Source organism: Castanea sativa, chromosome 5 (assembly GCF_040712315.1).
Source record: "Castanea sativa cultivar Marrone di Chiusa Pesio chromosome 5, ASM4071231v1".
NCBI lineage: Eukaryota > Viridiplantae > Streptophyta > Magnoliopsida > Fagales > Fagaceae > Castanea > Castanea sativa.
In genome coordinates this window covers 8,350,528-8,364,767 of record NC_134017.1, presented here as the reverse complement: position 1 = coordinate 8,364,767, position 14,240 = coordinate 8,350,528, and the positions used below count along the sequence as shown (strand labels likewise).

At 31.5% G+C, this 14,240-nt stretch overlaps 1 protein-coding gene across 2 annotated transcripts; it reads right to left on the bottom strand.

The window, feature by feature from the left end:
- Positions 1-2,723: 2,723 nt before the first annotated feature.
- On the bottom strand, positions 2,724-12,192 carry LOC142633967 (disease resistance protein Roq1-like). 2 transcript variants are annotated; one of them, XM_075808236.1, is made up of 8 exons: positions 12,064-12,192; positions 11,652-11,843; positions 7,760-8,870; positions 7,337-7,609; positions 6,439-7,239; positions 5,509-6,344; positions 5,310-5,385; positions 2,724-3,760 (listed from the first exon to the last, which is right to left on the bottom strand). In XM_075808236.1, the coding sequence occupies exons 2-6, from the start codon at positions 11,723-11,725 to the stop codon at positions 5,880-5,882; spliced, it is 2,724 nt and encodes a 907-aa protein (XP_075664351.1). In that variant the 5' UTR covers positions 11,726-11,843; positions 12,064-12,192; the 3' UTR covers positions 2,724-3,760; positions 5,310-5,385; positions 5,509-5,879. The 2 variants fall into 2 exon arrangements, with proteins under 2 accessions (XP_075664351.1, XP_075664350.1); XM_075808235.1 differs by having other exon boundaries at positions 11,652-12,163.
- Between the last annotated feature and the right edge of the window lie 2,048 nt (positions 12,193-14,240).

Below are 14,240 nucleotides of genomic sequence, written 5' to 3'. Positions count from 1 at the left end.
AACTCTTAAATCATAAAAAAAATTGTTAAAATTTAAAAAAATCGTTAAAATTTAAAAAAATCTATTAATAAAATACCCTAAAAAATCTAATAAAAAATCTAGAGAACGTGAATCCACGTATCAAACAAGTTATAAAGGAAGCAGGAATCTGATAAAAGTTGCAGTGTCAAAATAAATTAACTAGGCCCAACCCCAGCTCCCATCCAAGCCCAAATGTTCATGGCCGAACGACTGTGGTCCAATGCAACTATTTGGTAAATTTATGGCGGACTTAAATGTTATGCACCCAGTCTCCGAAGTAAGAAGCATTCAACTTAAGCCCACATCTATTTGAGTATTCATGAAGACCAACATTAAATAAAATAAAATTGTAATGGATTCAGGGCATCACAATGAAGGTTATATCCACTCTGCTCATGATCTTGTTAAACTATCTCAAATTCTTGAGGAGACCAGCCTAATGAAACCCCTAATCTTGCTATGATTGGTATAGCATGGAACAGTAGAAAGGCTAACTGGGTCTTGGGCCTTGGCAGTTAGAGCACTGTCGTCAATAATAAACGAGTACAACCGTTTGTTTTTGTTGGGTTTTTTTTTTTTTTGGAGAAAAACGATAGAATAATTGAAACTAAAGCAACCGTGATAAAGCACATGCAATATTGGTTTTTTTTTTTAATTTAATAAACTCCTTAATTTAAGAAATAGGGTTCGGACAAATCTATCAAGTCTACCATTTTCAATTTATTTATAACTATGTCAATAAAAATATTTTTTTTTATCTTGAAAATTGACTATATATGCCTTTAAGAAAATATATATATTTTTTGAAAACATCTTCTCAGCTGTTTTCAAAATCCTATTGTGAACAAGGAAAATAGGAAAACAATTTTTTCAACACTCAAAAACTGTATTTAGAGAACATTAGCCAAACAATAAATTCATGTATAGGATTCACTATCTTTTTGGTTTCCTAAACAAAATATTGTATATAAATCCTCTTACGAAACAAGCTCTAAGACTTCTTCTTTTTTTGTCTCATTAAAAACTTGGGCAACTATAAAATCTGAATTGGATTTGTAATCACTTTTGAACAATGTATGTAATACTCAATTCTTTTTTTTAAAAAAAGTAACTATGCAATTTGATTAGGTTCTTATGTGACTTTTTTGGTATACTGCGTGTTCCACTCATTCTTTTCTTCCTCATTCAGTAATGATTGAATTTGTATGACAATTTACATTTCATAAAGTAACTATGAAATTTGAATTGGATTTGTATTCAATTTTGAACAATGTATGTTATACTCATTTCCTTTCTTTTTTAAAAGTAACTACACAATTTGATTAGGTTCCCATGTGACTTTTTTGGTATACCACGTATTCCACTCATACTTTTCTTCCAATTTCAGTAATGATCGATTTTAAACAAGCATTACAATTTACTTTTTAATAAAAATTAACTATAAATTTTGAATAAGTTCCTGGTTAAATCTGTAATCACTTTACGTTTTATTTATCTTCTTTTCTTTAAAGCAACTATGCAATTTGAATAAATGCGACTCTTTTTTAGGTATATTACATGATTCACGCATTCTTTTCCTACTATTCAATAGATCAATTTGAACTAAGTATGATAATGTTCATTTCAATTAACAACTTTTAAATTTGAACAAGTTCTGTTATCAAAAAAAAAAAGAGAAAAGAATAAGCTCCTGCTTAGATTTGTTTGGTATACTGCATGTTCTATATATTCCATGTTTTCTGAGTTCAGAAACTATCATTTCCAAGGAATGCAGGCAGTGTTTTCTTTACAATAAAGCAATTTCGTAATTTGAATAAGTTCCAGTGTAGCGTTATGTTGTATGCCAATTTTTCCATATATTTTATTTTTCTTAACATAAGTAAAGCAAGTAATTAGTAACATGAATAATTCAGTAATGAAACGAAGGTGATGGCTTTTATTCAGTGGTATAGTTCCGAAGTAATCCGTATACATGAACATGGGGTAAAGAAGTAGCGATACGTGGAGTCTAGCAAGACTCAGAATTCCATAGGAAACCGCCAATTTAACTAAAATCGGTCCACTTCGTTTTTAATAACCAAATCATTTAATGCTTGGTCGTTCATGTAAAAATTTTAGTTTTATTTTTAAATTTCATTGATGTGGATTGAAGGAATTTTAGAGTAATTTCATTTTAATGTGCTGACATAAAGCTAATGCTTTGAATGAGGTTTATTAAACTTTAATTTGGTCAATTATTATCAAACCTTGAAGAACTGAATAAATTAAGCTTATTAGGTTATATGTTTCATGTGAAAAAATGTAGGGTCTTTTCTCAACCAGGTAGCTATTTTCTGAAATATGTTATTCTAAGGTGCTAACAAATCATTAAGACCCGATTTGATGACCCTAACTTCAATGGGGGCAAAGTATAAAATCAGTTTAGGAATGATTGAAGTATCTCGTCTGAATTGAGGAATTCATATAGATCTTCTAATATTGCCCTTAGTGGCTCGCTACTTCTAAGCTTACCTAGGCACAACCGCAGCCCCACATCTAGGCCCAAATTTTTATGGAATACAACCATGATCTAATGCAAGGGATGACATAAATGTTTATAAAATTGAAAATGAGTTTGGAAGGGCTCAACAGTTAGGACGGACTTCAATGGTATTCACCCAAGCTTCGACCTGGGAAGCATTCAACATAAGCTCACATCTTTTTTTTTTATTGAGAAACCAGACCAAGCGCCTAGAAAATTTATTCAAAAACAAATCAATAAACATCTCTAAACACAAGAGGAGCAATGTCATCAGGTAAATCTTCCAACCACACCTAAAGCCCTAAAGCAGAACTAGCCTTTTTTGCTAACGCATCAGCAACAGAATTACAAGCACGACTAATATAATTAAACTCAACATGCTAAAAACAAGCTACTTGGAAACGAATGTCCCCAAGGATGTTCCCAAAGCTGGCAAGCTGACTTGAACCATTAAGAAGCATCTCTATGACAGTAGCAGAATCCCTTCGACCACCACTCGAGTCAAACCAATCTCCAAAGCAAATTGTACAGCCCGCTGGCAAGCCAAGGCTTCCATCTCCGCCACAGCCCGACCAAGAGGAATAGGCATGGACATCGCCCCAATAGGATCTCCCATGTTGTCATGACCAATCATGCCCACACTTGCCAAATTTGAAGCTTGAAATACTGCTACATCAAAATTAACCTTGTATATATTAGGATCAGGAGGATGCCACCAGTGTATGGCCTGAGGACGAGGAGGCACCATCTCAATCTCTCGAGCTTGAAGAAACTCCTGAAGAATATTACCTACTTCCCTGCAAATGCTGGTCACGGGACGGATAGCTCGATTGAAATGAATAGCATTTCACCTATTCCAAACACACCACGCTGCAATAACAAAAATTTCAGCTTTATATTCATCTTGGCATGGCATAAATCTAGCTAATAACTCTCTGAAATTTGCCGGTTGAACAAGGACTGCTTGATGGAACCACTCCAAAGAAGACCAAACACAAGAAATATCCTTGCACAGCCAAAGAGCATGAACGGTGTCCTCAGTATGTTCTCTGCACAGGTCACAAGTAGCAGAATCCGTGACATGATGACGGTGTAAGTTCTCCTTCGTTGGCAGAGCATCATTACATGCCTTCCACACAAAATGCTTAATTTTGTTAGGTACCCGGAGTTGCCAAAGGCTCTTCCAGAACTTCTTTTGACTATCCATATTTGAACTACCTGCATTGGACATAGAATCACAAAAACAAGCATTTTATAAGCGCTACTAGTGGTGAACAAACCCGAAGGAGTGTGTGTCCAAGCAATGCGATCAGGGGGACGCCGAAAACTCATGTCTATTTTGTTATTCATGAAGACAAACATTTAAAATAATAGTAATAATATTAACCAGTTCTTTTACCACTGCACACCTTTGGTGCGATGATCACTTAGATTAGGCTAGAGTAAAATTCTATCTTGTATAAAAAAAAATGAAAAAATAATAGTAATAATTGTAAAATAGAATCAGGGCATCACAATGAAGGTAATATCTACTCTGCTCATCATCTTGTTAAACTATCTCAAATTGTTGAGAAGACAAGCCTTATCAAGCCCCTAATCTCACTATGACTACTATAGCTTGGAAGTATAGAGTGGCTAATAGGTCTTCTTCTTTTTTGGGTCAAAATTTCGAAGCTGTCACGTTGTGCTAGTAGAAGATTTTGTAGGCAGCTTAAGCCTAGCTAATATGAAAAAGGAGTTGAAATCGAGGTGGTCAAAGTCCAATCAAAATTTCATTAATGCCAATGTTGGTAATCAAAGAATATTATTGTTGTATAATAAAAATGTACCCTTCCCCTCCCATAATATAGTGACTCTTGCTCATTAAATTCATGATTAAACCCATTACTTATATGAGATGAAAGAGAGTGCTTTTATTGTATTCTTAGAAGGTTATTCTATAATTTTTCATTTTGAAGGTCTATCCTAGGGACCATGAACATATCTAAACTAATTGAAAAATGCTATATTCATAATATTTTCAAAATACTTTCACAACAAATTATAAATGATAAGTTGTTATGGATTGTTATTGGTAAGCACAAAAGTAATTTCATTAGTAAGAAAAATTAGAACCAGTAAAAACTTATCACTTATGATTTGTTGTGAAAGTGTTGCGAAAATGTTGTAAGCACTTTAGGAATAAATTATTTTAGAAGAATCATAATGAGATTGCCAAAGCATTCAAGCAATCGGGCTTGTATAGTGGATTTCAATGCCATTCTCAAAGCCATTGAGAAGAAGAGAATGAGAGTAGCTTGAAGCTTGTCGATGATGTGTTCTTAGAAATTAGAATTATGTTCAATCATGGGAAGTTGACCTTGGGCCTTAGGCCCGTACACGTTGGCCCAAACTAAGGAATATCCAAGCATGCCAAATCAACGCCATAATCACAATGGTGAAAATGAGACACTCTTCACAAAAGGGTTTGATAGACAGTTTTGTAATACTCAAAGCAAAGGTGTATAATTCAAGATTTCACGATTATTGAGTGAGTGATTTAGAAGTGATCTCAAATTAGAAAGCATAAGTCATGTTGTATTGCAGATTTTAGTTTTGTGGATTCTAGTTAACTCAACTGGTAATGCCTCTGAAGGTTGAATAAAATATTTGAAGTTCAATCTCTGCCTATACCAAAAACCAATTGGTGTCTTGGTTTGATGATAAAGAGCTATCATCAAAAGAGGACGCCATAGATTGTTATTGTTTCTATTGAAGTGAGCCTTACCATGTTAAGTACTACTTGAGCAGCACTTTGTTTGTTGAAAGCCCTGGGATCTATCTCTTCCATTTTCCTCAGAGCCCTTGAATTTCCACACACAAAAAAAAAAACAAAACAAAACAAAACAAAAAACACACAAAACTTGTTTGTTTAATTTTCTTTGGTTTTCCATACTGAGAGAGTGAATAATAAAAAAAGTAGGTACCTGGACATGAGTGTTGCAGTTGGACGAGGAGTAATTCTTAGATACTTCCCAAGGATAGAAAATGATATGTATTCCCTCCTCTTATATTTATGGTGAGTCCATTCATTAAATTCATGGCGGGGTCTACCATAAATATGGAAGGAGGAAGCATCATTTCACTCTGCTCCGAAAGTATCTACGAATTTTCCTTGGACGAGAGCTCCGTATCTAGAGTCAAAATCGGATTTGAAGCCATCTGAGGTAGGACTAGTAGTGTTTTTGGGGACATCTGGCATAGGGGGTTAATGTTGAAAGTCCAATGATCCATATCAGAGCCATAACTATGCCTAGCACTTGGACTCGGCAAGTGAAAAACATCAGATTTTTCATGTTTAGGAACAACAGATGCATTCTACACGGACCCCCCACCTTTTTGGATGGTTATTAACCCAATCCTTCATTTCACATATCACCTCAACGTAATTCAGTTCAGATGGGTTTGACTTATTCAATTGGTACTGCAATTTCTTATTAGATAAAGAAAATATCCATAGATGGTCAGAGAATTCATATGTAGGAGTTGAAAGAAGGTTCTCTTTTTCACAACCATTGATGGAAAGGTAAACGATACAAGAAGACATCCGTGGATATTTCACCGGTCCAAAAGCAAAATAGACATCAAAATTTTTTGGAAATTTGTGACTAACCCAAAATGATATGACATTTCCACCACTTTCATGGTTTAAGTTTAACCACTTTGGAATCTCAGTTCCTGGTAGTGTAATTATAAATTTATCATCTTTAGGTTCAGGCAAAAGCAAGCGATTATTTGGTAAAATCCTTAAAATTTCTCCAATCTGCATGCAATTAGCAAATTCAACAAAAATTGAATTAGGGAAGAAAGTAACAAAAATTGTTTCTTCATTATAACTTTAAAAAAGAGAGACAAACCTGATTCAATAATCTGCTTGATGATTGTGGATTCAACGAATAACTATTTGTTACAGTCACAAATTTTACAGATTGTGGAAGCCTTGGAATTTCTCGAAGCTGCTTGCAATATCCTATATAAAGGAACTCTAATGTATTAAATTTGCTAAGGCTGTTGGGGATGCTAACAATATTTGTTTCACATAGATCTAGAGATTTCAATACGGGGAAGTACTCGGGTTTCATCAAAAAGTCTAATTCAATTATATTTTTATTGCCCCTGAAACTCAAGAAATCCAACATAAAAAACCCATATTTGGAAAAGCCATCCAAATAATGGAATGTCTGTCTCAATCTGGCAGTGGGAATAGATAGTTCACTAAGAAGTTGTAATTTATAGATGTCATCTGGAAGATATCTAAGGTTTTGGCAATCATGTAAGTCTAAGCTGTGAAGCCCAGTAAGATACTTGATTGATGAAGGCAACTCTCGAATTCCACTATGACGTAAATATAAAGTCCTTAAACATTTCATTTTTGGATGAATATTAGGAAACTTCTCAAGCCTTAAGCAGTCTATAAGAACAAAATCCACAAGAGATATCAACCTGAGGGTGTTTGGAAGAATTTGAAGTTTTTCACAACCTTGGAGATCCCATATCTGAAGCTTATCAAGAAATCCAACCGACTCATGAACCTTAACTAAATTTTGACAAAAGGAAAGATCCAATTCTTCTAGGCTTGGGATACACAATTCAGGTAATTCTGTGATGGACTCACACTTGTTGAGATTGATATATTTTAAATATTTTAGCTGGATTCCCTGTTGAAGAAAAAAAAAATAAAAACAAAATTTATTTTCAACCAACATTCAAATAAAATTTAAAGAAAATAAAATTTATAAATACTAATTCTCATACCAATTTGAACGTTGTCTCCAATCTAATAAGACTACGTGGCATCTCAAGTGCAACTATTTGTTGAGGACAATATTTGGATGGTAAGGAAAATGGAAATTCAGGCCATTGAAGCAACCTTAACCCATTGGGAAGATATTTGAGTTCTTCACAAATTTGTACATTATGAACTATAAGAAATTTGAGATTTTTCATATTTTCAAAAGCTTCAGCTTCTATAGGCATCATTGTCAGTTGAGGTGAGCAGCACATGATGCCCCGAATTTTACTTGATCCCTAGTTGGACAAAGCATTAGTTACACTACATAATAGAAGTATAAATTTTTTTTTTAAATGATACAAATAAACTTAAATTTTCTTCAATATTTTTAAAAAATCAATGGAAAAAACTCATTTGGAAAAAAAGATATACAAAAGAGCTTATACCATATTTGTAGATAGTATTTCATGAGCATCCTCAAAAGACCATATCCTGCTACGTTTTCCAAGCTCTTCTGATTCTTGCTGAACAATTTCTCTCCCCATTTGTTGAAGCAACTCATGCATCCACAATTTGTCAGATTGAACAACCGTTATGAGACACTTATCAATAAGTTTTCTAATTCCATATCTTGGGTATAATTTGCAAGCATCTAATATATTAACTACATAACTCCTATCGAATCCCTTGAAGAAACATGCAATATCCAGAAAAATATCCTTTTCAGTCTTTTCAAGTCCATCATAGCTTATTTTGAGCTTTTCTTGAATTTTTTTGTGAGGGATGCTTTTATACTTTTCTAATGCACTTTTCCATTCATGTATACTTTTTCCACACAAATCAGAACCTATTATTTTAAGAGCTAATGGAAGGCCATTGGCATAATGTATGATTTGCTCTGCAACTTCTGAATAATCTTGCTTAGGTTCAATTTTTGGGAAGGCATGCAGGTTGAAGAGTTCAAGAGATTCAGATTGATTTAATTCCTTAAGCTCATAAATTGGATGATCTTTTCCAAGAGTATTTAGCACTTGTTTGTCTCTTGTTGTTATAATGACTCTACTTCCAAAAGCAAACCAGTCACATTCTCCAAACAAATTTACCATCACTTCTGACTCATCCACATTGTCAAGAATTAAAAGAAGTCTTGTACGACAAAGCCTTTCTTTTAGCATAATAATTCCTTCAGGCACACTGTCCACCTTTACAAATGTACCCCGTGAGATCTTAGAAAGAAGCATCTCTTGTAGTTTGATTATGTCATCATTTGTTCTTGATTTTTCTCTGATATCCTCTAGAAAGTAACTCAATTCAAAATACTTAGAGATTTTGTTATAAATAGCTTTTGCAATTGTAGTCTTACCTACTCCTCCAAGACCATGAATCCCTACCATGCGAACATCATTTGACTTCATATCTAAAAGCAATTCTATAGCATCCGCTCGAGAATCTATTCCAACTGGGTGTTTAGTAACAAATAACTGAGTGCGATTCAATTTAATAACTGATATCTCTTTAATAATTCTCTGGATGAATTGAGTTTCAGATTCAACACAGCTGTCACACACAAAGCATAAGAAACATATAATAATTTAGACAAATTGAAAATATACATAGATGGGTCATTCATGTAAGAAGAGTTCAAAAGTTTAATTTGAAGTTATTGTGGGTTGGAATAGTAAGTTCATCAAATGGGTAGTGCCTAGTGTCAAGGATTTTGTATTGGATTTGCAACTTCTCTTCATATAGTGAATTGCCCTATTTAGGTTGGGTTGCCCTTGTAATCTTCTTCTTCTTCTTTTTTCTTTTTTTACATTGGAGATGTTCTCTATCAATTTTTTTTTTTCACTTCCTCACCATATCGTTGTGTTATTTGTTTATTACTTTTATTGCTTGCTTTATTGATTTGTGACTTGCTAGTTTCATTGATTAAATCATTAAAATTGGGTTGGTATAATTGGGAATTAATTCACAAATGCTTTGCATTTTAACTTTGGGAATTAATCCATCCCCAAGACCATTTTACAACTGAATTTCATGAGTAGATTTTTTTTTTTGTGAGCTACAATAGATTCTCAACTAAAAGAGTTAAATAATCATTTTAGTGAGCATGCAATGAAGTTTCTTTGAATGTCATCATTGAATAGATATTTTTTCAGCTACGATAGATTATCAATTAAAAGAATTAGGTTTTATTGAGTATACAATGAAGTTGATTATTCATAACTTGGCATTACATCTTCAAGAGATCAGTGATTTATTTAGAACTGATGATATTTCTTTTGTTGAGAGAACAATTACTTACAAGATTTTACATATCATGAAAATTGTTATTATAAACATAAGTTTATCATTATGGACATAATGTAGTTTAACACTCAAACTTCAAAAAATTTTAAAAAACGATTTAAGAATTGTACAAATTGATGGTAGGGACTAGAAATTCAATAGCTTATCAATTTGTTTTTAGAGTTTTTTGTTCTTGTACATACTTATCTAAGATTTATTGTAACTACAAAATGAGGATTTTTTGCCTTAAATATAGTGAAGATTAAGCTCACAACAAAATGAGAAGACCATTATCTAACACTATTTGATCTTGTATATTGAAAGAGAAATTGCTATTAAATTTAGTACAAAATTAATTATTGATTAGTTTTGAGAATAAAAAAGAAGATCAAATGCTATTTTGATAGATCATATGTGAGTTGAAATATGTTAAAAAAAATTTCCTTTGTTTTTGTTTATATTTTATTAATGCTGAATAAATACTAGTATATTTTTTTACATATTAATGTAGTTTTCAGCATTATTATATTTTTTATGTGAATTTCTTTTAGGATAAAGTTTGTCTACAAACGTAATTGTAATCTAAGACTACAACTTTACTCAATATCATTTTATTGGATGTGAATTTTGACAAATCCACCATTAGATTACTTTTTCTTCTTATATCTTCCATGCTTACAAAATTTCAAAAGATTAAAGATCAACAACTATTTCATCAGTTAATTGTTTAAATTGTAAGTTTTTGTAATCTAAAATTATGCACACAAAATAAGTTTATGAATCATATATTAAATAACATCTAATGGACACAAAAATTAACATGTGTGTTAAGAGCATAAATATCATGCAATCCAATTGAGAGTTTGAAAACATGTAGCCATATCAGGGGTGGAGCCAGAAATTTTTGTTTGGGAGGGGGGGCGATTTGTGTTACTAATTTATTAGTTTATATAAATGTCTATACACATACGCAAACACATACATCTATACACACACATAAGTTAATACAGTTAAATCCTTAAAGTTAAAATGTTTCATAGAATTAAATTCATTTTTCACCATCTTCTATAGTGAAATCCTTAAAATTTTTATTTCCAATATAAGTTACCAAATTGTCTACTATTGTGAGTAAAAGAATTTCAATTGAATTAATGAAGTTTTCAAAGACATAAATGATCCAAAATTTTAAGGAAAAAAAGTACAAATTTTACAATAAAAAAAATGAATTTGACTAACAATACATTCTCTATAACTACTAGACCAATTGATAATTTTTTTTAAAAACATTGTTAGACTAACTCAAATATTTGAAGGCGCAAAGAGCAATTTTTGGAGGGCTAATTATTAAAATATTAAATATGTCCCTATACTACAATAATATTTTCAAAACTTTTGGGGGGGTCATGGCCTCCCCAGCCTAACATGTAGCTCCACCCCTGAGCCATTTTTTTAATAAAAGTGGTAGTTTTAGACCACAACCAAGTTTATAGTTAAATTTTGTCCCTTGTTTTATTCATGATTGGGGCTTGCCAAAGATGAATCCTAATTAAAGTTTGTAAATCTTTTTTGACTCTTTGTAACTCATAAAAGCACAAAAGAATATTAATAGTCGTAATTAGTAAAATTATATGGCGTTAATTTTTTTTAAAATTTTTTTATTAAATTTCTACAATCGACTTTTATAAATTAACTACCTCGGTAGTAGAAGACTCTGAAAAATGAGAAATTATTAGGTCCACTAGGAGGACTGCTAACGTGGTTCTCCTAACTAATGAGACAATGTCATTTATACAAACTCGTGAGTGTGCTCCCTAATCAGCATAAAGAATAAAAATTAAATATGACCAAGTGATGTCATATTTGCATAAATAACGGCATTTTATTGGTTAGGAGGTTAGGAAGGACTACAACAACAATCTTCCTGGAGGACATAATAATTTTTTCTAAAAAAACACGATACTGTCATAATTAATTTAGTGAAAACATTTAATAGCATAACAAAACTATTAAACTCTATAACTCATAGAAGAGTAGTGAATAGTTACATACCCCTCCTTGTAATGAAACCCAGACAAGCTAGTTGCTTTAGTCAAAGCTGTTCTCCACCACTGAACCTTCTCCATATTATCATTGGAATTTTCTTCATGTTGAGCTAGCGCTACTCCAAACTTTCCCTTTTGTTTACGTATTTCTGATGGATCCACTTTGTAAAATACGGGTAGGACCAATTGTCCATTATTCCTACACTCAAGAATCTTTATAAGTTCATTTAAGCACCAACTGGAAGATGCATAATTTTCAGAAAACACAACAATCGAAATCATTGATAATTCAATAGCTTTAAAAAGTTCCATTGAAATTTCTTCTCCTCTCTGGAGGTCATTATCGATAAAAGTGTTAAAACCCTTATCACATAGAGCTTGATATAAATGACTTGTAAAATTATAGCGGGTATCTTCACCTCTAAAATTTAAGAAAACATCATAGATAAATTGGGGAGTGAAGGAAGAGGAGGCTCCATTGATCTGGAGAGCCATAGGAATCTATGAGTAAAAGGTTGAGCAAATATGGAAGGAAGAAAGATGTGATGAGATGAGAAGCAAATGACTTAAATGACAAAACGTAATATGACTCGTGACTGTCCATGCGTTTTCAGTTTTTCATTAAAAGTTGAGAATACACCAATATTTCAAAGTTTTCTATTTATTTATTATTTTTTTTATGAAGTTTCATACTTCAGCCCACTATTTTGACCTGTTAAATATATATATATGCACATGGGCTGCTTTTACACATTGGCGACTTGACAAGCCACCCACCCTAAACAATAGGGGTTGACATTAATATCTGAATATTCAGCCATTTCATATTTGGCTGTCCCTTTCAGTATTCCCTCTCCCTCTATATAATATAGCATAAGCTTTTAATGTAATGTACAAAGGGAAATAGATAAAGTTTATATATATATATATATATATATATGATGAGGTGGATAATCACTAGAAAAAAAAATGCAATTCAGATATAATTTTATTCTCATATTTCATTTATTGTCTTTATATTTTCTTTATTTTACATGTTATGGCACAAAACTCTTGTCAAATTCTAAAAAAGAAGTTGTCCTCATTCTTCCTTGCAAAATTAAAGGTTATTTGTATGAGACTATAACTCACTGTAAATTCCTCCTAAGAAATGTTAATTTTAATAGCTTATTTATTTATTATCAGGCTAACATATGCTTACAGATTTTCTCCTTATTTAATAAATTAAACTCTTATGGGTTTCATGTTATGCCAATTTTGTCAGTAGTTAATTAAGCAATTCTATTATGCTTATTCTTATCTTAATCATATTAAACTTATATGTGATACAAATTAATAAAATAATTAGAGTATGAATTTAGTAAGGATGACGTGTAAAACATGGTTTATACCATCAATAAGAGATTGTTACATTATCTTTTTACTTAAAACTCAACACATCCTACCACACACATAATAACATCTCAATACATCCTATTATAGGAACAATCACGAAAGTTATATATATATGAGTAATGCTACAAATACAAACTACTTTACAAACTATTGAAGTGATTTTAGTATTTTCCAAATAATTATTGTAAGTAAAAATGAGATGTTAGTGATAGGTCCATATTAGAACTAGTAAGAATTTGTCATGTCAGCAATTTGTAAAAATATTGTCAAATAGTTTGTGTCTGTAGCATTGCTCTCTCTCTCTCTCTCTCTCTATATATATATATATATATATCATACAAAAATAGAAACAATACAATTTTTTTTTTAAGGAATTCAAAAGGCAAGTTAGTGAAAATATTAATTTTTTAATAAAAATTATTTATAACATTTTGCGTACTATTAAAAAGTTTATAAAATTTGAAAATTATTCTAAAGTTTTTTTAAAAAACTTTCTCCATCCCTATTTTTTCCACTCTACAATCCAAAACACCAAATAACTAATCTAAAAAATTAATAAAACTTAACAATAATTAATTGGATCAATTAAGAAAACAATTTGTTGTTGATAATCTATTGAGGTTATTTTCTTTGTAGAAATTATTAGCAAAATTTCAAAATTAAGTTTCTATATTTGCATTGTTATTAAAAAAAAATCATAAGTTGAAAATACAATTGCAAAAACTAGGGAGTGTTTGATAGAGTAATTTGAGATGAGATTTTTGTAGTTTGACATGGAATTTTTGTAGTTTTTTGAAATACGTGTGGGTGAAAAAATGTGTGAAAAAGTGCGTAATATTGTTTAAAATGTAAAAATGTGAGTTTGAACTCTAATACCAAATAGGCCCTAAAATATGTCATTCATCCAATTTTATTTTCGTTTGACTAACCTTGCTTTTCTCTGAAAAAGTGACACCATGGAGTACTTTTAATACAACTATTAAAAATACTTTCTTTACAAAAACTACAAATTTGTCCACCCAAAAGGATTAAAAAAAATAAGCAAAACTTAGTAAAGCATCATAGTTATCTAAATGGATCACTAAAAATAAATTAAATTCTAACTTGCAAAACCACTAATTATTAACCCAAATCAAATCAAACCAATAGGATAAAGAAAAAGAACTTGTGATCGGGAATTGGAATACCAAAATACCTAAAT